Source organism: Salmo trutta, chromosome 29 (assembly GCF_901001165.1).
Source record: "Salmo trutta chromosome 29, fSalTru1.1, whole genome shotgun sequence".
In the NCBI taxonomy this organism is placed as follows: Eukaryota; Metazoa; Chordata; class Actinopteri; order Salmoniformes; family Salmonidae; genus Salmo; species Salmo trutta.
In genome coordinates, this window is record NC_042985.1 from 2,127,977 (window position 1) to 2,153,414 (window position 25,438).

Below are 25,438 nucleotides of genomic sequence, written 5' to 3' on the forward strand. Positions count from 1 at the left end.
CCTTATTCAACAACAGTTTATTGGTGAATGACAGCTCATAATAACTTACAGTCCCCAAGGCACTTGAGCATAATTTCATAATGTTCTCACTTTAAAATAACACTTAACAGTCGAATGGAAACTGGGTTTGACAGTTTACAATAATTGGCAAACAAAATGCAGCAAAAAATATTAAATCAGTGCACTAACGCTCGTTCATACATTTGGCCATGTTCCAGGTCACCTACATTGCAGTCACGCACCAAATCTTACATATTCAATCATTGGTTAATTTGTGTAAAGGATGCTGCTTTGCAGGCAGTCTGGACCACGGCCTTTTGTGTCTCCATGACAATCCGGTCAAATCAAGTGCAATGTAATAACGTAGCATCAAAACCAATAGAGAACATGATCATTAGAAATACTAGGGTGAAGTTGCCCCCTAGACACTGACCCAAGGCCAGTTTTAGATTATTCCCCTAATGGTTAAGGTTGGGATTGGGGGAGAGGAGGCTGATCCTAGAACTGTACCTACGGGGTCAACTTCCTCCTACTGTTTAGTTCATGGTGGGAAGTGATAAACTGGCTAAAGCTCTATTCTGTTCCTTCATTCATGAAGAGCAGAGGTCATACTTAAAGGGTTATTATATAATTTGTAAGTCGCTCTGGATAAGAGCGTCTGCTAAATGACTTAAATGTAAATGTAATTATATCGTCATGGCGATTAATATGGCATTGTAGGACACAGAAACAGAGTGCACAGTCATCAACATTTCAGTTTCCTCATCAAAGTAAATGTGCCGGAGTTGGCAAACGAGCTCATTTTCATCCGTGGATAAAATCATGAAGCAGAAACAAAAAATGATAAAACAAATGATTTCACCTTCAATAGTTTATCAGTTATGCTATGCAGGGTGGACACCAGTTCCAACTGGCACTAGACAAACAAAACATTATAGTAGTGTAATACGACGACAAACTGAACATCCTGGCACAGTTACAGTAAGCATTTCCCCTGTTGTATTCAGCATTACACGGTACACCTGTTGTATTCGGCGACATATGACAAATAAGATTTGATTTGATCACGCTACAGGGGCCTGCAACCATAGACAGAATCTATTTCACCCTATTTCTAGATCTGCCACTCTCTCTGTAAAGCAGTTGGACAATACTTCAATGTCAAGTCCTCAGGCTAGTTTGCAAACGGAAGACTAGACAAGCATACAAACAAGAATTCCTGAAAATCTGGAATCGGTGGGAGCTTTTTAGCAAGATAACAGCTAGTTTCGAGGCTGTAGCCTTGAACCCTGGTACCAGGTGGTGGATATTTGGGCACAGTGCTTTAGTTAAATGTCTTCAGGGTGTTTAAGATACCATCTCTTCTCTATGGATCACGTTTTACATCAAACAGTAAACCTGCATAATCACACAACTAAACCATTGGCAACATGGTTAACCTATTGATTAGTGAATGTTTGGATTTGTACGTGTGTGTGTGTGCCTATACGTCTGTTTTATGGATGTGTCCATGCGCGTCCGAGTGTCTGTCTGTCCGTGCCTACGTCTCCTCTCCTCTCTCAGCTGTCCCACTCAGCGGAGGGCGTGTTGTCCTCTCCTCTCTCCTCATCTTCATCATCCGAGTCGGAGGAGACCTTCTTCATCCTCTGCATGGCTGCCTTGATGCTCTTCTGTAGATCTGTGTCCCTACTGTCCTGGGGCAGGGGCACCGCTGGGACCACCTGGAGGGGACATCACAAAGCAGGGTCATCAGGTTGGCCAGTGGAATCGCTCCAGAGGGCTTCCCATCCTTTCAAGTGTTTGTCACGTACATTTTTTATTTTTTTTTACATTTTAGTCATTTAGCAGACGCTCTTATCCAGAGCGACTTACAGTAGTGAATGCATACATTTTTTTTCCTGTGCTGGCCCCCCGTGGGAATCGAACCCACAACCCTGGCGTTGCAAACACCATGCTCTACCAACTGAGCTACAGCTACGTGACTCCTACAGTGAAATTCCTTTCTTTCTCAACAATGCAGTAAATAATATCAGTAGTAATCCAAAACATGAATAAAGACAAGTAGAACAAACACAAGTAGCTATATCCAGGGACATTACCATATTTACAATATATTTACAATAAATACAAGTGAATATGTTGATCCCCTTGTCCTAGAGAGATTTACACGGTTATCAAAACGTCTCTAAAATCCCCTATGAGAAATTAATGGTGGAAAAACAATTGGAACTATTTCCCTGTTTGACCGCTAGGTTTTATGGGTATTATTAATCATACTGTGGCACTATATACCATTCCCATAGATGTCATGTAAGGGGGGTGTAATCGGTCCAGAGGAGTTCCAATAGAAGTAATGTAGCAGGGGGTGTAATCGGTCCAGAGTGGTTCCTATAGAAGTCATGTAGCAGGGGGTGTAATCGGTCCAGAGGGGTTCCTATAGAAGTAATGTAGCAGGGGGTGTAATCGGTCCAGAGTGGTTCCTATAGAAGTCATGTAGCAGGGGGTGTAATAGGTCCAGAGGGGTTCCTATAGAAGTAATGTAGCAGGGGGTGTAATAGGTCCAGAGGGGTTCCTATAGAAGTCATGTAGCAGGGGGTGTAATAGGTCCAGAGGGGTTCCTATAGAAGTCATGTAGCAGGGGGTGTAATAGGTCCAGAGGGGTTCCTATAGAAGTAATGTAGCAGGGGGTGTAATAGGTCCAGAGGGGTTCCTATAGAAGTCATGTAGCAGGGGGTGTAATAGGTCCAGAGGGGTTCCTATAGAAGTAATGTAGCAGGGGGTGTAATCGGTCCAGAGGGGTTCCTATAGAAGTAATGTAGCAGGGGGTGTAATAGGTCCAGAGGGGTTCCTATAGAAGTCATGTAGCAGGGGGTGTAATAGGTCCAGAGGGGTTCCTATAGAAGTAATGTAGCAGGGGGTGTAATAGGTCCAGAGGGGTTCCTATAGAAGTAATGTAGCAGGGGGTGTAATAGGTCCAGAGGGGTTCCTATAGAAGTCATGTAGCAGGGGGTGTAATAGGTCCAGAGGGGTTCCTATAGAAGTCATGTAGCAGGGGGTGTAATAGGTCCAGAGGGGTTCCTATAGAAGTCATGTAGCAGGGGGTGTAATAGGTCCAGAGGGGTTCCTATAGAAGTAATGTAGCAGGGGGTGTAATAGGTCCAGAGGGGTTCCTATAGAAGTAATGTAGCAGGGGGTGTAATAGGTCCAGAGGGGTTCCTATAGAAGTCATGTAGCAGGGGGTGTAATAGGTCCAGAGGGGTTCCTATAGAAGTCATGTAGCAGGGGTGTAATAGGTCCAGAGGGGTTCCTATAGAAGTAATGTAGCAGGGGGTGTAATAGGTCCAGAGGGGTTCCTATAGAAGTCATGTAGCAGGGGGTGTAATAGGTCCAGAGGGGTTCCTATAGAAGTCATGTAGCAGGGGGTGTAATAGGTCCAGAGGGGTTCCTATAGAAGTAATGTAGCAGGGGGTGTAATAGGTCCAGAGGGGTTCCTATAGAAGTCATGTAGCAGGGGGTGTAATAGGTCCAGAGGGGTTCCTATAGAAGTCATGTAGCAGGGGGTGTAATAGGTCCAGAGGGGTTCCTATAGAAGTAATGTAGCAGGGGGTGTAATGGTTCCTATAGAAGTAATGTAGAGGGTTGTGGTGGACACAGAGCAGGTCACTGATAAACATTCAGAAATAACTTTATTTTCTGCCTCATCAAAGAAAGTTCAACTTGAACAATGAATTATGCCATGCTCTTTTCAAACATATATTTTTTTAAGTCACTTATTGAGCCATTATGTAACATAGCTTCATGGCTAACTCCTGCACATTGTCAATAATGTGATGTAACATAGCTTCATGGATAACTCCTGCACATTGTCAATAATGTGATGTAACATAGCTTCATGGATAACTCCTGCACATTGTCATTAATGTGATGTAACATAGCTTCATGGATAACTCCTGCACATTGTCAATAATGTGATGTAACATAGCTTCATGGATAACTCCTGCACATTGTCATTAATGTGATGTAACATAGCTTCATGGATAACTCCTGCACATTGTCAATAATGTGATGTAACATAGCTTCATGGATAACTCCTGCACATTGTCATTAATGTGATGTAACATAGCTTCATGGCTAACTCCTGCACATTGTCATTAAAGTGATGCCTGATGCTGACCTTGCGTAGTTTGACCCCAAGTCTGATGGCAGACATTATGTTATCCCTGAGGTCGCCACCGGAGGGCGCCAGACCAGGACCAGGAGGGGGCTGGACACGACGCAGCCTGACCTGACCACGCTGTAATGATGCCAACACCTCGTCCATAGAACCTGGAGGGAGAAGAAGCAGAGAGAAGGGGGGGGGAAAGAAAGGTGTGAGAGAGAAACGAGAGAGAGAGAAACAGGGGAAGAAAGGTGGGAGAGAGAAACAGGGGGAGGGAGAAGAAGCAGGTAAAGAAAGATGGGGGAGAGAGAGAGAGCAGATACGGAAAGAGAGTAGAAGCTGTCAAGAGAGCTGTCACAAGGTGCAGCTACAGTAGAAACTTGTAGAAGACAGAGAGTTTCCCTTTTTACCACAGTAGGAGAAATAATGAGCCAGGACAAGTAGCTACTGCATCAGAAACAGATTGTCAATGGAAGGTGGATCATTCTCACCTAGGTTCTGTTTCAGGGTCGTTTTGGCAGGGAAGGGAGCGGCCTCTTTCTCACTGAGAGGCACGGGGGAGCCCCCTACCTCTGTGAGGGCAGGGAGGGGTGGAGGTGGAGGAGGTGGGGGTAGGGGAGGAGGAGGAGGAGGGGGAGGAGGAGAGGAGGTCTGAGGTGGGGGTATAGCTGTAGTGGGAGGTGTAGTTGGCAGAGGCGAAGGAGAAGGGAGAGGAGGAGTGAAGATTTGGATGGGGAGGTCTTTAGGTTTGAGTTTCCTGGGGGTCTTTCTGGGGGCGGCCCCATTAGATGAAGGGGAGGGGCCGAAGCTAATGATTGACAGAGGCTGGGAGAGGTCGGAACACTGCAGCTCCCTGGCAGCCATCTTGGATCGTGGAGTCTTCAGGACGTAACTTCCCTGTCGCTTCTACAGGAAAGACAGCAGGAAAACACTTCAGCAACACATCCTTCCGATCTTCCTCTATTCCCTCCATCCATGAGAGGATAAGTGATGGGTTGACTGATTACCTCTCTGAAGGAGCGTAGTCTGCTCAGGGTTCTCTCTCTCTCCTGGTCCATCCACTCCTTCCTCCTCTCTTCCTCCTCTCTCCTCTTCTCTCTCTTCTGGAGGGACACGGAGGGAAATAAGACAAGACTGGTGGAATCAACTGAGATAGTTACCCCACTGCTTTAGGAACATTTTAGGTAGCTATAGAAGAGACAGAAACGGAGAGAGAGAGAGAGAGACAGAGATCATGTAAACTGAGGATGGTGTCTCCAGTGTGGGTGTTTCCGTGGGTGGGTTTGCCCTCGTTACTATGGTAACTCACCAGGGCTACTCCGTGGTGCTGGGTAAAGGGTTCCTTTAAGAGCGTGTGTGTGTGTTGTCATGGTAACTCACCAGGGCTACTCCGTGGTGCTGGGTAAAGGGTTCCTTTAAGAGCGTGTGTGTGTGTTGTCATGGTAACTCACCAGGGCTACTCCGTGGTGCTGGGTAAAGGGATCCTTTAAGAGCGTGTGTGTGTGTGTTGTCATGGTAACTCACCAGGGCTACTCCGTGGTGCTGGGTAAAGTGAGTGGAGCTGTGCTGGGCCGCACGGTGCTTCTGCTCGTTAGCCTCCACACACTGATCCTGTAACACCACACACCATGTTACACACACACACACACACACACACACACACCACCACAACATCACACACACACACACCACGTTACACCACCAGACAGACACCACGTTACACACAACACAGACACCACACACACCCACACACACACACACACACACAGACACCACGTTACATCACACACACACCACCACCACCACCACAACATCACACACACACACACACACACACACACACACACACACACCACGTTACACCACCAGACAGACACCACGTTACACACAACACAGACACCACAACAGACACCACGTTACACCACAACACATACACCACAACAGACACCACAACACAGACACCACGTTACAACACAACACAGACACCACGTTACACACAACACAGACACCACGTTACACACAACACAGACACCACGTTACAACACAACACAGACACCACGTTACCACACAGACACCACGTTACAACACAACACAGACACCACGTTACAACACAACACAGACACCACCTTACAACAGACACCACGTTACAACACAACACAGACACCACGTTACAACACAGACACCACGTTACACACAACACAGACACCACGTTACAACACAACACAGACACCACGTTACCACACAGACACCACGTTACAACACAACACAGACACCACGTTACAACACAACACAGACACCACCTTACAACAGACACCACGTTACAACACAACACAGACACCACGTTACAACACAACACAGACACCACGTTACACACATGAGGCGTTAAGTTAGAACAGTCTAAATGTTTAGGAGGAACTTTATTACAGGTTTGTCAGGAAGGGGCACCTTCTTATTGTGGAGGTAGGTTAACACACCCCCTGGTACCTTCTTATTGTGGAGGTAGGTTAACACACCCCCTGGTACCTTCTTATTGTGGAGGTAGGTTAACACCCACCCCCTGGTACCTTCTTATTGTGGAGGTAGGTTAACACACACCCCCTGGTACCTTCTTGTTGTGGAGGTAGGTTAACACACACCCCCTGGTACCTTCTTATTGTGGAGGTAGGTTAACACACCCCCTGGTACCTTCTTATTGTGGAGGTAGGTTAACACACCCCCTGGTACCTTCTTATTGTGGAGGTAGGTTAACACACACCCCCTGGTACCTTCTTGTTGTGGAGGTAGGTTAACACACCCACCCCCTGGTACCTTCTTGTTGTGGAGGTAGGTTAACACCCACCCCCTGGTACCTTCTTATTGTGGAGGTAGGTTAACACCCACCCCCTGGTACCTTCTTGTTGTGGAGGTAGGTTAACACCCACCCCCTGGTACCTTCTTATTGTGGAGGTAGGTTAACACCCACCCCCTGGTACGTTCTTATTGTGGAGGTAGGTTAACACCCACCCCCTGGTACCTTCTTATTGTGGAGGTAGGTTAACACACACCCCCTGGTACCTTCTTATTGTGGAGGTAGGTTAACACACACCCCCTGGTACCTTCTTGTTGTGGAGGTAGGTTAACACACCCACCATCCCCTGGTACCTTCTTGTTGTGGAGGTAGGTTAACACACCCACCATCCCCTGGTACCTTCTTGTTGTGGAGGTAGGTTAACACCCACCCCCTGGTACCTTCTTATTGTGGAGGTAGGTTAACACACACCCCCTGGTACCTTCTTATTGTGGAGGTAGGTTAACACCCACACACCATCCCCACGGTACCTTCTTGTTGCGGAGGTATGCGCGGCGGGCACAGATGTTCCCTCTCTTGGCTTCCAGCTGCTGTAGGCGTCGCCCCAGGTGATTGACAGGTGAGTGGGTGGGGTCTAAAGGTGCAGCTGTCTGTGATAGGCTTTGGAGCTCCTCTGGATCCTCACATACATCATAATACACCACCTCCTCCTTCAGCTCTGAAACACACAACACACCACCTCTTTCAGCTCTGCAACACACACCATAATACACCTCTTTCAGCTCTGAAACACACACACACCATAATACACCACCTCCTCTTTCAGCTCTGAAACACACACACACCATAATACACCACCTCCTCTTTCAGCTCTGAAACACACACACACACCATAATACACCACCTCCTCTTTCAGCTCTGAAACACACACACACACACACACACACACACACCATAATACACCACCTCCTCTTTCAGCTCAAACACACACACATCATAATATACCACCTCCTCTTTCAGCTCTGAAACACACACCACAATACACCACCTCCTCTTTCAGCTCTGAAACACACACATAATACACCTCCTCCTTCAGCTCTGAAACACACACATACCATAATACACCTCCTCCTATTTCAGCTCAAAACACACACACACCATAATACACCACCTCCTTTTTCAGCTCAAACACACACACCATAATACACCACCTCTTTCAGCTCTGCAACACACACATAATACACCTCCTCCTCTTTCAGCTCTGAAACATTCTCTCAGGTGTTCTCTCATTGATGCCACGGAGTGTGAACTCTTCTAAATCTCTGTTGACACAATCTGATAAGCAGACATCTGTCGCTTCCCATCTCCTCTTCCTCTGTTGTTCTCTCCCTCCCTGTTGCTCCCTTTCTCCCTCTCCTTCCCCCCGCACTCCTCCTCTCTGTCGCTTCTTATCTCCTTCCCCCTGCACTCCTTCTCTCCCTCCCCCCCACTCTGTCGTTCCTTCTCTCCCTCCCCCTGCACTCCCCTCTGTCGCTCCTTATCTCCCCCCGCACTCCTCTGTCGCTCCTTCATTCCCTTCCCCCGCACTCCTCTGTCGCTCCTTCTCTCCCTCCCCCCGCACTCCTCTGTCGCTCCTTCTCTCCCTCCCCCTGCACTCCTCTGTCGCTCCTTCTCTCCCTCCCCCTGCACTCCTCTGTCGCTCCTTCTCTCCCTCCCCCTGCACTCCTCTGTCGCTCCTTCTCTCCCTTCCCCCGCACTCCTGTTGCTCCTTCTCTCCCTCCCCCCACTCTGTTGCTCCTTCTCTCCCTCCCCCCACTCTGTTGCTCCTTCTCTCCCTCCCCCCACTCTGTCGCTCCTTCTCTCTGTCGCTCCTTCTCTCCCTCCCCCCGCACTCCTCTGTCGCTCCTTCTCTCCCTACCCCGCACTCCTCTCTCTGTCGCTCCTTCTCTCCCTCCCCCCGCACTCCTCTCTCCCCCCACTTTGTCACTACTTCTCTCCCTCCCCCCACTCTGTCGCTCCTTCTCTCCCTCACCCATGCGCTCCTTCTCTCCCTCCTCTCTGTCACTCCTTCCCTCCACACTCCTCTCTGTCGCTCCTTCTCTCCCTCCTCTCCTTCTCTCCCTCCCCCCGCACTCCTCTCTCTGTCGCACCTTCTTCTCTCCCTGCACTCCTCTCTGTCGCTCCTTCACTCCCTCCTCTTCTCTGTCGCTCCTTCTCTCCCTCCCCCTGCACTCCTCTCTCTGTTGCTCCTTCTCTCCCTCCCCCCGCACTCCTCTGTCGCTCCTTCTCTCCCTCTCCCCGCACTCCTCTGTCGCTCCTTCTCTCCCTCCCCCCGCACTCCTCTGTTGCTCCTTCACTCCCCCCTCTTCTCTGTCGCTCCTTCTCTCCCTCCCCCCGCACTCCTCTGTCTTTCTTTGCTCCCACTCTGTCTTTCACCCTCCTCTTTTCTGTTGCTTTCTCTCTCTTTTCATCGGGGAAGAACAATGAAGTGGTAGGGGGTTGCTGCCTTCCTCTCTCATGTTATAAAAATACATCTAGACTCTAGAGCCAAGTACTCTAAGCCATGCCAAGGATGGCAGACACAGAAACACACACACACCCTTGGAAACAAACAGTATTTTCCCCATGGGCAGTAATTAAGGAATTTACATGCAGAAAATATGCTTGTGTGACATTATTTCTCATCCAGTGGCACAGCAGAAGCAGATATCTATCTACGGACAGTAGGGGAAGCTAGGCTGCTCTTCTAGAACCACAGAAATCTGATGTCAATGAGATTTCAGACTGGCATCTTTAGTCGTTTTTAGAACTTTGAACATTTTGCATTGCATTTTGAAAAATCTAAATGTATAGATCTGTGCTTACCGAGCCTGTGTGTGTGTCTGTAACCTACCTTTGATCTGGCGTCGCAGGGTGTCGATCTGAGCGACCAATAGAAGCTCTTCGTTCTTGAGGATCTCAAACTTGGCATCGTAGAGTTCTAGCTGAGCCTCATAGTACTGAAGCTCTAGGTTATCTACTGTCTCTGGTCCCCTCTGGTCCTGGCCAGACAGACCTCCCATCTAGGATACAATATAGAACACTATGGTTATAACAGCTCCAGTATGGTTATAACACTACATAACATCTAGGATAGAATATAGAACACTATGGTTATAACAGTTCCAGTATGGTTATAACAGTCTAGGATAGAATATAGAACACTATGGTTATAACAGCTCCAGTATGGTTATAACACTACATAACATAACCTAGATCTTCAGTACTATCTACTGTCTCTGGTTCACTCCGGTCCTGGCCAGACAGACCTCCCATCTAGGATACAATATCGAACACTATGGTTATAACAGTTCTAGTATGGTTATAACACTACAAAACATCTAATATAGAATATAGAACATTGTTTATAACAGTTCCAGTATGGTTACAACACTACATAACAATCTAGGATAGAATATAGAACACTATGGTTATAACAGTTCCAGTATGGTTATAACACTACACAACAGTCTAGGACAGAACAGTATATAGGTATATATCATTGTATGGTTGTTAGAACTCACAACACAACATAGTATAATACAGTATGTGGTTGACTTAGGCAGGAGCTCACTGGAGCTGAGTACCAGCACCTCAAATGTCCTACTGCTGGAGCACCTGTTCCTCTTATAGAATATTAACTAGAAACTACTGTGGCGCTTCTGTTCCTCTTATAGAATATTAACTAGAAACTACTGTGGAGCTCCTGTTCCTCTTATAGAATATTAACTAGAAACTACTGCTGGAGCACCTGTTCCTCTTATAGAATATTAACTAGAAACTACTGCTGGAGCTCCTGTTCCTCTTATAGAATATTAACTAGAAACTACTGCTGGAGCTCCTGTTCCTCTTATAGAATATTAACTAGAAACTACTGTGGAGCTCCTGTTCCTCTTATAGAATATTAACTAGAAACTACTGCTGGAGCTCCTGTTCCTCTTATAGAATATTAACTAGAAACTACTGTGGAGCTCCTGTTCCTCTTATAGAATATTAACTAGAAACTACTGCTGGAGCTCCTGTTCCTCTTATAGAATATTAACTAGAAACTACTGCTGGAGCTCCTGTTCCTCTTATAGAATATTAACTAGAAACTACTGCTGGAGCTCCTGTTCCTCTTATAGAATATTAACTAGAAACTACTGTGGAGCTCCTGTTCCTCTTATAGAATATTAACTAGAAACTACTGCTGGAGCTCCTGTTCCTCTTATAGAATATTAACTAGAAACTACTGCTGGAGCTCCTGTTCCTCTTATAGAATATTAACTAGAAACTACTGCTGGAGCACCTGTTCCTCTTATAGAATATTAACTAGAAACTACTGTGGAGCTCCTGTTCCTCTTATAGAATATTAACTAGAAACTACTGCTGGAGCTTCTGTTCCTCTTATAGAATATTAACTAGAAACTACTGCTGGAGCTCCTGTCCCTCTTATAGAATATTAACTAGAAACTACTGTGGAGCTCCTGTTCCTCTTATAGAATATTAACTAGAAACTACTGCTGGAGCTCCTGTTCCTCTTATAGAATATTAACTAGAAACTACTGCTGGAGCTCCTGTTCCTCTTATAGAATATTAACTAGAAACTACTGTGGAGCTCCTGTTCCTCTTATAGAATATTAACTAGAAACTACTGCTGGAGCTTCTGTTCCTCTTATAGAATATTAACTAGAAACTACTGCTGGAGCTTCTGTTCCTCTTATAGAATATTAACTAGAAACTACTGTGGAGCTCCTGTTCCTCTTATAGAATATTAACTAGAAACTACTGTGGAGCTCCTGTTCCTCTTATAGAATATTAACTAGAAACTACTGCTGGAGCTCCTGTTCCTCTTATAGAATATTAACTAGAAACTACTGTGGAGCTCCTGTTCCTCTTATAGAATATTAACTAGAAACTACTGTGGCGCTTCTGTTCCTCTTATAGAATATTAACTACAAACTACTGTGGAGCTCCTGTTCCTCTTATAGAATATTAACTAGAAACTACTGCTGGAGCTCCTGTTCCTCTAATAGAATATTAACTAGAAACTACTGCTGGAGCTTCTGTTCCTCTTATAGAATATTAACTAGAAACTACTGCTGGAGCTCCTGTTCCTCTTATAGAATATTAACTAGAAACTACTGTGGAGCTCCTGTTCCTCTTATAGAATATTAACTAGAAACTACTGTGGAGCTCCTGTTCCTCTTATAGAATATTAACTACAAACTACTGTGGAGCTCCTGTTCCTCTTATAGAATATTAACTAGAAACTACTGCTGGAGCTCCTGTTCCTCTTATAGAATATTAACTAGAAACTACTGTAGCGCTTCTGTTCCTCTTATAGAATATTAACTAGAAACTACTGCTGGAGCTCCTGTTTCTCTTATAGAATATTAACTAGAAACTACTGTGGAGCTCCTGTTCCTCTTATAGAATATTAACTAGAAACTACTGTGGAGCTCCTGTTCCTCTTATAGAATATTAACTAGAAACTACTGCTGGAGCTCCTGTTCCTCTAATAGAATATTAACTAGAAACTACTGTGGAGCTCCTGTTCCTCTTATAGAATATTAACTAGAAACTACTGCTGGAGCTCCTGTCCCTCTTATAGAATATTAACTAGAAACTACTGTGGAGCTCCTGTTCCTCTTATAGAATATTAACTAGAAACTACTGCTGGAGCTCCTGTTCCTCTAATAGAATATTAACTAGAAACTACTGTGGAGCTCCCCTGCACCCAAAATGAGTACAAGCACCTATTACAGTACAAGTCAAGCACTGAATATAGTACTGCTAGTCTCAGCACTCCCAGACCTAAGACAACAGGAACATTGTTAATATGGGAGAGAACCCGTCTGCAGAGGAAGAATATAGTACTGCTAGTCTCAGCACTCCCAGACCTAAGACAACAGGAACATTGTTCATGTGGGAGAGAACCCGTCTGCAGAGGGAGAATATAGTACCCACACTAAGTGGTCAAAAAGGGGGTTCTGACATCACTAAAACAGACAGAGGCTGGATACAGATACTGATGGTTATCACCTGGGATAGTCTGGAGGAGGAACAAACACACCTGGTTAGGAGAGGGGCTGGCTAGAGGAGTAGCCGCACAGTATAGTACCTCCGATGCAATACTTTATTATGGCCTGGGTTACACCTTCTCACTGGGTCACTAATATATCTAGAATAAACTGGACAACAGTTTTACCACAAGGGTTAGCTATAGATATTCCATACAGAAGTCAATATATTTAGACAGATCAAATCTCTTGACCTGTTTTCTTACAATGTGATGTCAAACAATATATATGTTTCTGCATATCGATGTTGGATGAAAAGCTCTGGTCTCCACAAGATACATTTTTCAGGAAATGGAAAAAACGGTTCTTATTTTCCATTAAGAAACAGAGTTCTGAAAGTTGAGAAGCTATTTTCTTGTTCCTAGAGTTGAGAGATGTTCAGAATCCAGACTAGTGTTGGTAGTTGACACTTGTAGACATACAGCTGGAGGGGTGTCTGTCTGGGGAATTCTCTGTTCACACTCAGCTCTATAGAAAGATCAAAGACCCGGAGAGAGAGAGACACGGCAACAGACACAGCTACAGACAGAGCCAGAGACACGGCTACAGACACGGCCACAGACAGAGACACGGCTACAGACACGGCCACAGACACGGCTACAGACATGTAGAGAGAGACACGGCCACAGACACGGCCACAGACACGGCCACAGACACGGCCACAGACACCCCCAGGGAATCTGATCAGATAGGAATACTAATTCAGAGAATGGCCTCTTAAAACAAACACACACACACACAAACACTACCTTCTCTCTGATGGTGTGTTTCTTGCGGTGCAGACACATCTCAGTAGCTCTCATGTGTTGCAGGGTCTCTTTAGCCAGCAGGAAACGCAGCTTCTCCAGTCTAGGAGCTGCTGAGGCCCAAGAAGCCTGGCCAAAACCACGCTTATCCTCCTCCATCACACGCAGCATACCTGGCCACACAGATCAACCACACAGACAGGTACATTTGGCACAGGGTTTCCCCTATATGGGTCTGGAGAGCTGCTCTAAAGGAGGGGGGGGGGCACCTGAGAGGGTCTGGAGAGATGCTCTAAAGGAGGAGGGGGGGGCACCTGAGAGGGTCTGGAGAGCTGCTCTAAAGGAGGGGGGGGGGCACCTGAGAGGGTCTGGAGAGCTGCTCTAAAGGAGGGGGGGCAACAGAGGGTCTGGAGAGCTGCTCTAAAGGAGGAGGGGGGGCACCTGAGAGGGTCTGGAGAGATGCTCTAAAGGAGGAGGGGGGGGCACCTGAGAGGGTCTGGAGAGCTGCTCTAAAGGAGGGGGGGCAACAGAGGGTCTGGAGAGCTGCTCTAAAGGAGGGGGGGGGGCACCTGAGAGGGTCTGGAGAGCTGCTCTAAAGGAGGAGGGGGGGCACCTGAGAGGGTCTGGAGAGCTGCTCTAAAGGAGGAGGGGGGGGGAACGGAGAGGGTCTGGAGAGCTGCTCTAAAGGAGGAGGGGGGGGGAACGGAGAGGGTCTGGAGAGCTGCTCTAAAGGAGGGGGGGGGGGGCACCTGAGAGGGTCTGGAGAGCTGCTCTAAAGGAGGAGGGGGGGGAACGGAGAGGGTCTGGAGAGCTGCTCTAAAGGAGGAGGGGGGGGGAACGGAGAGGGTCTGGAGAGCTGCTCTAAAGGAGGAGGGGGGGGGGGCAACTGAGAGGGTCTGGAGAGCTGCTCTAAAGGAGGAGGGGGGGGGGAACGGAGAGGGTCTGGAGAGCTGCTCTAAAGGAGGAGGGGGGGGAACGGAGAGGGTCTGGAGAGCTGCTCTAAAGGAGGAGGGGGGGGAACGGAGAGGGTCTGGAGAGCTGCTCTAAAGGAGGAGGGGGGGGAACGGAGAGGGTCTGGAGAGCTGCTCTAAAGGAGGAGGGGGGGGAACGGAGAGGGTCTGGAGAGCTGCTCTAAAGGATGAGGGGGGGCACCTGAGAGGGTCTGGAGAGCTGCTCTAAAGGATGAGGGGGGGCACCTGAGAGGGTCTGGAGAGCTGCTCTAAAGGAGGAGGGGTCAGTTGAGAGGGTCTGGAGAGCTGCTCTAAAGGAGGGGGGGGGGCACCTGAGAGGGTCTGGAGAGCTGCTCTAAAGGAGGGGGGGGGGGGGGCAACTGAGAGGGTCTGGAGAGCTGCTCTAAAGGAGGAGGGGGGGGCAGCTGAGGGGGTCTGGAGAGCTGCTCTAAAGGAGGGGGGGGGCAACTGAGAGGGTCTGGAGAGCTGCTATAAGGGGCTCTTAATGCTTCATACACACACACACACAGTCTCTCTCTACCTCCAAGGGCTTTAGAAGTTTCTATGAAGTAGCTGACTGTGATGTCCTGTATGGAGGAGACTGCATCCTCTCCTCTCCTCCTCCACTCCTCCGCCTCTCTCTCCAGTGCTGCTATCCTCTTAGGACCCAGCTCCTCCTCATCCAGAGACTTCTGATAGGGGCCAGGAGAGAACAGAAGAAAGGCTTTACATTCTTGAACAGCGACATCGGGGGGTTTAGAACAGCGACATCGGGGGGTTTAGAACAGCGACATCGGGGGGTTTAGAACAGCGACATCAGGGGGTTTAGAACAGCGACATCGGGGGGGGGATTAGAACAGCGACATCGGGGGGGGGATTAGAACAGCGACATCGGGGGGTTTAGAACAGCGACATCAGGGGGTTTAGAACAGCGACATCGGGGGGGGGTTTAGAACAGCGACATCGGGGGGGGGTTTAGAACAGCGACATCGGGGGGTTTAGAACAGCGACATCAGGGGGTTTAGAACAGCGACATCGGGGGGGGGATTAGAACAGCGACATCGGGGGGGGGATTAGAACAGCGACATCGGGGGGGGGGATTAGAACAGCGACATCGGGGGGGGATTAGAACAGCGACATCGGGGGGGGATTAGAACAGCGACATCGGGGGGGGATTAGAACAGCGACATCGGGGGGGGATTAGAACAGCGACATCGGGGGGGGATTAGAACAGCGACATCGGGGGGGATTAGAACAGCGACATCGGGGGGGATTAGAACAGCGACATCGGGGGGATTAGAACAGCGACATCGGGGGGGATTAGAACAGCGACATCGGGGGGGGTTTAGAACAGCGACATCGGGGGGTTTAGAACAGCGACATCGGGGGGTTTAGAACAGCGACATCGGGGGGTTTAGAACAGCGACATCGGGGGGATTAGAACAGCGACATCGGGGGGTTTAGAACAGCGACATCGGGGGGTTTAGAACAGCGACATCGGGGGGTTTAGAACAGCGACATCGGGGGGTTAGAACAGCGACATCGGGGGGTTTAGAACAGCGACATCGGGGGGTTTAGAACAGCGACATCGGGGGGTTTAGAACAGCGACATCGGGGGGTTTAGAACAGCGACATCGGGGGGTTTAGAACAGCGACATCGGGGGTTTAGAACAGCGACATCGGGGGGTTTAGAACAGCGACATCGGGGGGTTTAGAACAGCGACATCGGGGGGTTTAGAACAGCGACATCGGGGGTTTAGGACCCAGCTCCTCCTCCAGAGACACTGTGGCTGCGTTTAGACAGGCAGACCAATTATTTTACAATATTCTTTTCATTAATTGTTTTTTTGACTGATCAGATCAGCGTCACCAATTATTTGGCCTGCCTGTTTAAAACGCAGTAAGAGGGACACAGACATACACTATATGACCAAAAGTATTTGGACAACTGTCGTCCAACATCTCATTCCAAAATCATGGGCATTAATATGGAGTTGGTCCCCCCTTTGCTGCTGTAATAACAGCCTCCACTCTTCTGGGAAGGCTTTCAACTAGATGTTGGAACATTGCTGCGGGGACTTGCTTCCATTCAGCAACAAAAGCATTAGTGAGGTCGGGCACCGATGTTGGGCAATTAGGCCTGCTCGCAGTTGGCGTTCCAATTCATCACAAAGGTGTTCGATTGGGTTGAGGTCAGGGCTCCTGTACAGGCCAGTCAAGTTCTTCCACACCAATTTTGACCATCCATTTCTGTACGGACCTCGCTTTGTGCACGGGGGCATTGTCATGCTGAAACAGGAATTGGCTTTGCCAAAATTTTTGCTAGAATGACATTGTATGTTGTAGCGTTAAGATCTCTCTCACTGGAACGAAGGGATCAAAACCATGAAAAACAGCTCCCGAACATTATTCCTCCTCCACCAAACTTTACAGTTGGCACTGTGCATTCGGGCAGGTAGTGTTCTCCTGGCATCCGCCAAACCCAGATTCGTTTGTCGGACTGCCAGATGGTGAAGCGTGATTCATCACTCCAGAGAACGCGTTTCCACTGCTCCAGAGTCCAATGGCGGCGAGCTTTACACCACTCCAGCCGACGCTTGGCATTGCCCATGGTGATCTTAAGCTTATGTGTGCGGCTGCTCGGTCATGGAAACCCATTTCATGAAGCTCCCGACGAACAGTTCTTGTGCTGACGTTGCTTCCAGAGGCAGTTTGGAACTTGGTAGTGACTGTTGCAAGCGAGGACAGACGATTATTTACGCGCTACGTGCTTCAACACTCCCGTTCTGTGAGCTTGTGTGGCCTTTGACGAACTGACTTGTTGAAAAGGTGACATCCTATGACGGTGCCACGTTAAAAGTCACTGAGATCTTCATTAAGGCCATTCTACTGACAATGTTTTTTATGGAGTTTGCATGGCTGTGTACTCAATTTTATACACCTGTCAGCAACGGGTGTGGCTGAAATACCTGAATCCACAAATTTGAAAGGGTGTCCACATACTTTTGTATACATGTTGTATAAGGTTTTAGGACAAAACCACTGAAAGTCAGGGTCTCTCATCACCATGTTGAAACAACACAGCTTTTCCCCCTCACGTTTCAAAAAGAGAAATTAGAGGTATTCACAAATGAGATGAACATGATAATAGAATTCAAAACGTTGATTATTTGACTTCTGTGAACGTGGCAGAGCATATTTGTATTCTAAATGAGTGAAATGTGGCTTTGACCTCAGCTTAGTGACGGAGACCAGAGCAGTTGGATTCTGGCTGTATTCCACCTTTTATCAAAAACTCATGAGCAGACAGTGTGTCTCTGGTTTACGATAAATTACAACCAATCAGTGTGTGTACGACGTTGTGTTTCTGCGTAGTGTGTTTCTGCGTAGTGTGTGTCTCCACCTACCAGTATCTCCATCTTGTACAGCCCTGCCAGTTCTCTCATGTCCCTGAAGGGAGGGGTGTGTGTGTGTGTGTGTGTGTGTCCACCTACCAGTATCTCCATCTTGTACAGCCCTGCCAGTTCTCTCATGTCTCTGAAGGGAGGTGTGTGTGTGTGTGTCTCCACCTACCAGTATCTCCATTTGGTAAGAGCCCTGCCAGTTCTCTCATGTGTCTGAAGGGAGGTGTGTGTGTGTGTGTGTGTGTGTGTGTGTGTGCGTCTCCACCTACCAGTATCTCCATTTGGTAAGGGCCCTGCCAGTTCTCTCATGTCTCTGAAGGGAGGTGTGTGTGTGTGTGCGTCTCCACCTACCAGAATCTCCATCTTGTAGAGCCCTGCCAGTTCTCTCATGTCTCTGAAGGGTTGCAGCAGGTACTGGTAGAAGGTGGTTGCTACGGTGACCAGGTCCTGGTAGGCTAGGTCCTCCTCGTGGTAGAGCTGTAGCAGTAGGATCATTCTGTCTGCAGCTCCATGACTCTGGAGGATCTGTCAATCAATCAATACATTAATCTATTAGGCTAATCAATCAAATTATATTTACACGAAACAGACTAGCGTATTACAGTATCTCACGTATACAAAAAAATCTAATGTATTTGTCAGGTGACTGCTAATTCACTTTATGACCTGTGGAATGAACTACGTCCAACTTCAGGTGAAGCAAGAAGTCAAAGTCCAGTCACTGACCTGTATGAAGTCCTTTATATGCCAATGAACTCTGGGGAAGCAGACAAAGGACAACATCCCAAACTATCCTTTAAGTCTTCTCCCAGAGCTAGGCTAATGCCTTTAGCTCAGTGAACTAACACAGTCCTATAGCCCACAGATGACCATGGCCTGGTTACTGTTCGTTATGATGACAGACAGATAGAATAGATCTTCAGAGATAAATGAAACAAGACCTATATATCATGACTTGATGTGGCCTTAATGTCCCACTGTTCCATAGGTTGCTAGGTTGTGGTCCAGCTAGGTCGTTTCTCTACGCGGTCCGGCTAGGTCGTTTCTCTACGCGGTCCGGCTAGGTCGCCTCTACGTGGTCCAGCTAGGTCATCCCTACGTGGTCCGGCTAGGCCGCGGTCCAGCTAGGTCATCCCTACGCGGTCCAGCTAGGTCATCCCTACGTGGTCCAGCTAGGTCATCCCTACGTGGTCCGGCTAGGCCGCGGTCCAGCTAGGTCATCCCTACGCGGTCCAGCTAGGTCATCCCTACGCGGTCCAGCTAGGTCATCCCTACGTGGTCCGGCTAGGCCGCGGTCCAGCTAGGTCATCCCTACGTGGTCCGGCTAGGCCGCGGTCCAGCTAGGTCATCCCTACGTGGTCCGGCTAGGCCGCGGTCCAGCTAGGTCGTTTCTCTACGCGGTCCGGCTAGGCCGCGGTCCAGCTAGGTCGTTTCTCTACGCGGTCCAGCTAGGTCGTTTCTCTACGCGGTCCGGCTAGGTCGCCTCTACGCGGTCCGGCTAGGCCGCGGTCCGGCTAGGCCGTCCCTAGCCGCGGTCCGGCTAGGCCGCCTCTACGCGGTCCGGCTAGGCCGCCTCTACGCGGTCCGGCTAGGCCGCCTCTACGCGGTCCGGCTAGGCCGCCTCTACGCGGTCCGGCTAGGCCGTCTACAGCCGCGGTCCGGCAAGCTCGTCTACATGACACACAGAGAGGTGTTAGAACAGATTTGACTTGACGTGGGAACCAATTCTTCCTTTACAACTCTATCATTTCTATATCCACTTGTGATGGCTATATAGGCTACATTTGTGAATTATTATTATTTTGTATACAGATTGCTAGACTAAATGTAATGGCTCCTGTTACTCAAATAATAGTTGTTGTCCTATACGTACTGCATATGGCTAAGTCCATCTGAATGTATAGATGTGTGTACTATGAAATCACTGCCTTGTTTCCCACAGAATGGCTTTGGAATCTTCACCATTGGTATGCTAATGTTGGGTGCTGTAAACTGAGATGCTACACTTCATTACAAACTGCTTGTGAAACCAACTCTTACCCCATCATTTGATTTAGATTCTGAGTTGCTTGAAAGATGTTTTTGATTTAACTTGCAAGAATTGTTTTGAGATTATGGTTATTTTGTTCTAATTTTCAGGGCAAATCCATTTCCTCTCAAAGGGAGGAGTTTTGGAGAGTTTTAATTACAAATATACTGTATTTTATGATGCAGTGAGCTCTGATCAACTTTTGACTTTATAAAACCACATCTGAAGTTGCTATTGACCAACCCAATCAGATAAACACACTATTTTATGTTCAATGAATCTGTGATGTCTTGGCGAACCTTCAGTCTCTGTGTTTTGCTCTTACAAAGAAGAATGGAGCATTCCTTCCTAGCTTGCATGCAGGAAGGTGTTATCGAAGGACATTTGCATGTCTAAAGCAGAAGACAATGCTACCGGTCAAAAAGACCCTCCTGAAGTGACGCTGCTACAGTGACTACAGTCCCGTCTGGTTTTTAACACTTCTGTCTGATCCAGAATCAAGGGAGTTCAAGGGAGAATTATGTAGGGCTGCCGAGCCTCTGAATGTGACTCATTACGCTCTATGTAAACGGTTGTATTGTCTTCTCAGGAATTCAGCCTTCTCTGTGCTGCTCTCAACCATCCCCATTCTGTCAAACCTCTGGGCTGCTCTCAACCATCCTCATTCTGTCAAACCTCTGTGCTGCTCTCAACCATCCCCATTCTGTCAAACCTCTGGGCTGCTCTCAACCATCCCCATTCTGTCAAACCTCTGTGCTGCTGTCAACCATCCCCATTCTGTCAAACCTCTGTGCTGCTCTCAACCATCCCCATTCTGTCAAACCTCTGGGCTGCTCTCAACCCACCCCATTCTGTCAAACCTCTGTGAAGCTGTCTTTACATCCTGTAGGTCTGATATCTGATTGGAGGTTAACTATACAGTAATGCTATTGGTCAACAACTCCGATGTTATAAAGGGGACTCTTAAGGCCTTTTAGGTTATGACCCCCTCTCTTCTCTCTCTCTTCCTGTCTGATCTAGAATAATGCCTTGTCATGTTAGTAGTGTTCATACTTCAGCTGTATGCCTTGTAGGTGAATCCATTCATTAGACAGAGTAATTACATATCTGCCTTTGATATGGACAATTATTATTCCTTTCTTGACCTTTAAGACAGTGACTCACTGGGTTTGCATCTCTCTCTCGCTCCCTGTGTGTGTGTGTGTACAAGAGGCGTCACTACAGTCCCTGGTTCGAATCCAGGCTGAATCACAACCGGCCGTGATTGGGAGAACCATAGGGCGGCGCACAATTGGCTCAGCGTCGTCCGGGGTAGGCTGTCATTGTAAATAAGAATTTTTTCTTAACTGACTTGCCTAGTTAAATAAAAACAAATTCAAAAAATCCTTCTCTCTCCCTCATTGGCCTTTCAGGACTGTCTCTCTCTATTGCCAAAGCAAGTGAAATAGATAATAAATAAAGTGAAATAAACAAAAAAATGTACACTCAAGTTTCAAAGGAATAGATAGATTTCAAATGTCATTATGGCTATATACAGTGTTGTAGTGATGTGAAAATAGTTAAAGTACAAAAGGGAAAATAAATAAACATAAATATGGGTTGTATTTACAATGGTGTTTGTTCTTCACTGGTTGACCTTTTCTTGTGGCAACAGGTCACAAATATTGCAGCTGTGATGGCACACTGTGGTATTTCACCCAGTAGATATGGGAGTTTATCAAAATTGGATTTGTTTTCAAATTCTTTGTTGATCTGTGTAATCTGAGGTAAATATGTGTCTCTAATATGGTCATACACTTGGCAGGAGGTTAGGAAGTGCTGCTCAGTTTCCACCTCATTTTGTGGGCAGTGGGCCTGTCTTCTCTTGAGAACAAGTCTATGCTCACTGAGTCTGTACATAGTCAAAGCTTTCCTTCATTTTGGGTTAGTCAGTGGTCAGGTATTCTGCCACTGCGTACTCTCTGTTTAGGGCCAAATAGCATTCCAGTTTGCTCTTTCCACTGTGTCAAGTAATTATCTTTTTGTTTTCTAATGACTTGGTTGGGTCTAATTGTGTTGCTGTCCTGTGGATCTGTTGGGTCTGTTTATGTTTGTGAACAGAGCCCCAGGACCAGCTTGCTTAGGGGACTCTTCTCCAGGTTCATCTCTCTGTAGGTGATGGCTTTGTTATGGAAGGTTTGGGATTCGCTTCTTTTTAGGTGGTTGTATAATTTAACATCTCTTTTCTGGATTTTGATCATTAGCGGGTATCGGCCTAATTCTGCTCTGCATACATTATTTGGTGCTTTACATGGTACATGGAGGATTTTCTTGAAGAATTCTACATGCAGAGTCTGAATTTAGTGGTTGTCCCATTTTGTGAATTCTTGGTTGGTGAGCGTACCCCAGACTTCACAACCATAAAGGGCAATGGGTTCTAGAAATGATTCAAGTATTTTTAGCCAGATCCTAATAATTGGGATGTCGAATGTTGTTCCTTTTGATGGCATAGAAGGCCCTTCTTGCCTTGTCTCTCAGATCGTTCTCTCTTCTCCTCTTAAACATCTCCTCTCTCTCGCTCTCTCTTCATCTTACACATCTCCATTCTCTTGCCAAGCTAATCCAGCCTCAGTGCTCACCTCAGACCCACAGGATTAGAGCAGCATGGTACAGGGAATAAGGAGAGAAGAATACATTTTTTTCGGCCTTTGAAACATCTTTATATGTGCTACTACTATCTTGGTTGTTGTGTATATAGACACTGTACAGGCCTATATTCATCTTTATATGTGCTAATATCTTGGTTGTTGTGTATATAGACACTGTACAGGCCTATATTCATGCACGGGGTTGTGCATGGATAATAGGGAGAGAGAAATCAAATCAAATGTTATTTGTCACATGCGCCAAATACAACAGGTGTAGACCTTACCGTGAAATGCTTACTTACAAGCCCTTAACCAACAATGTAGTTAAAAAAATAGAGTTAAGAATATATATATATATTTTTTTTAAGTAACAATAAAATGACATAACAATAACGAGGCTATATACAGGGGGCACCGGTATTGAGTCAGTGTGCGGGGTACAGATTAGTCGGTCATTTGTACATGTAGGTAGGGGTGAAGTGACTATGTATAGATAATAACAGTGTAAAAACTAAGTCATGTATCTGCCGTTTGAACGTCTTTATAAAGCCTATCTTCTTTAACACAGTTCATACCATGACATTGTTCAAATCAAAGTTTATTTGTCACGTGTGCCGAATACAACAGGTGTAGACCTTACAGTGAAATGCTTACTTACAGGCTCTAACCAATAGTGCAAAAAAGGTATTAGGTGAACAATAGGTAGGTAAAGAAATAAAACAACAGTAAAAAGACAGTGAATAATAACAGTAGCGAGGCTATAAAAGTAGCGAGGCTACATACAGACACTGGTTAGTCAGGCTGATTGAGGTAGTATGTACATGTAGATATGGTTAAAGTGACTATGCATATATGATGAACAGAGAGTAGCAGTACTTGAATACTTGTCTCTGATTGGCTTGAAGACCATTCTAGAGCGTGCATTATCAGCACAGCGGAATTCAATGGCTATAGTTTATTCTTGCATGTTCTACAGAGATACTTTTGAAAGCAGAAGCCAAATTGGATGGCAATTTTATGAGAATTGAGTTTGGGAAAATGACACTGTGAAACAGTAGGCTAAGGTATCGGACCCCAAAACCATATTAGTTGGGCTCTAATGCATAATGTCATTGGCTATCAGGTAGCCTAGTGGTTAGAGCGTTGGGCCAGTAACCGAAATCCCCGAGCTGACAAGGTAAACATTTGCCCCTGTTCCCTGGTAGGCTGTCATTGTAAATAAGAATTTGTTTTTAACTGACTTGCCTAGTTAAATTAAAATAATTAGCCTAAAAGTACTGTCAACATAGAAACAGACAATGAATGACAGGCCAATCTCCCTGTTTCTAGCCAAGACCTCAGGGGAGAACACCTTGCAGGGTGATAACAACATGAGTAACAGGAATGAAGCATGACTGGATTATCAACCGGCTGGGAACAGGACTGGTCATGTTTTCCTTCTCAGGTGTTGTCATATTGAGCAACAATAGTGACGACAGTGACACTGCATCTTTATTAAACCCCCTATGTGAACCAGGGTGGAAGGGTGTCTATCCCAATGTCATGAGGGGATTTAAATGCCTAATGTTGGACAGACATTTTTAGGGTTTACTCACAGTGACTTGATTACTGGATAGTGGGGGCATCGGTAAGCAGAGTACACTACCGGTATGCCTCAAGGGGGGCCCCTGAGACTGCAGGCTTTTGTTCCAGCCCAGCAATGTAGCCTACTCCTGATTCAAATGAGCAACGGCGTAGGCCTAGTGATTGGTTAGTGCTGGGCTGGAACAAAAGTTTGCAACCCATGTGGCAGGACCAGGATTGAAGAACAGTGACAGGCCACAGCTTGTATAGATCACTAATTAAAATTGGCCACTGACCTTTCTAAGGTGATCCTTAGCCCTGGTGACTTCATCCTGCATGGTTTTCCTCTTAAACTCCTGCATGTTCTCAAAGTACTCCTCGACATCTCGCTCGTCCTGCGGGAAAAGCGAGTCCAGCACTATCTTCCTGCCACAGATATCTATCGCAGTGCTGAAGTACTTCTCCAGCTGACGACAAGGTGTATCCAGATCTCTCTCTTGATCATCTTGGTTGAACGTCCGATTGCTGCTGAGAAAGATCATGTCCCAAATGTTACCCTCCTTGAAGTCCGACAGGTCGGGGAAATAGGGTGCGACGACATCCCCGACTCCTGTAAACTGACGGTGGACATTTTTTAAGTCGTTAACAGAGAAGAGTCCGGCCCAGCTGGTTTCGGTTTCGCAGACAGCAAGCTGGTCTTTGCGCTTCTGTCGCTGGAGAGTTCTGTTGTGACAGGTGACCGCGAACTTGGACTCGATAACATTCCACTGCACGATAAAACCGAGCTTGAACGTCTCGTTTTCTTCGAATATGTTCGTTTTGATGGCGACCCAGCCGTCCAAGCTGTCCAAACGCTCGCAGTCTATGCTATTCATTTTGTGGTAAACATGTAGCTTGCTAGCTAGCTAAAACTTGTATTCCTCTGCCTTGTTTACAATGTCCGCCATTTGTAACGATGACGTAGTGTTTCCTGTGGCGTTCTCTTTACCTTCAACTTTGACCTTTCGGTCACATGCTCAGGGGGAATTCCACAGCTGATTTGATTCGCTATAATGTATCAAGGATTTATGC

The 25,438-nt window shown here is 46.9% G+C and overlaps 1 protein-coding gene across 1 annotated transcript; it reads right to left on the minus strand.

The window, feature by feature from the left end:
- Positions 1-25,352, minus strand: LOC115166751 (WASP homolog-associated protein with actin, membranes and microtubules). The gene is made up of 11 exons (XM_029720526.1): positions 24,664-25,352; positions 18,500-18,673; positions 15,286-15,436; positions 13,798-13,967; positions 9,841-10,009; positions 7,478-7,665; positions 5,684-5,770; positions 5,167-5,262; positions 4,651-5,065; positions 4,175-4,326; positions 1-1,721 (listed from the first exon to the last, which is right to left on the minus strand). Exons 1-11 carry the CDS (start codon positions 25,240-25,242, stop codon positions 1,560-1,562), a joined length of 2,343 nt encoding a protein of 780 aa, XP_029576386.1. The 5' UTR covers positions 25,243-25,352; the 3' UTR covers positions 1-1,559.
- Between the last annotated feature and the right edge of the window lie 86 nt (positions 25,353-25,438).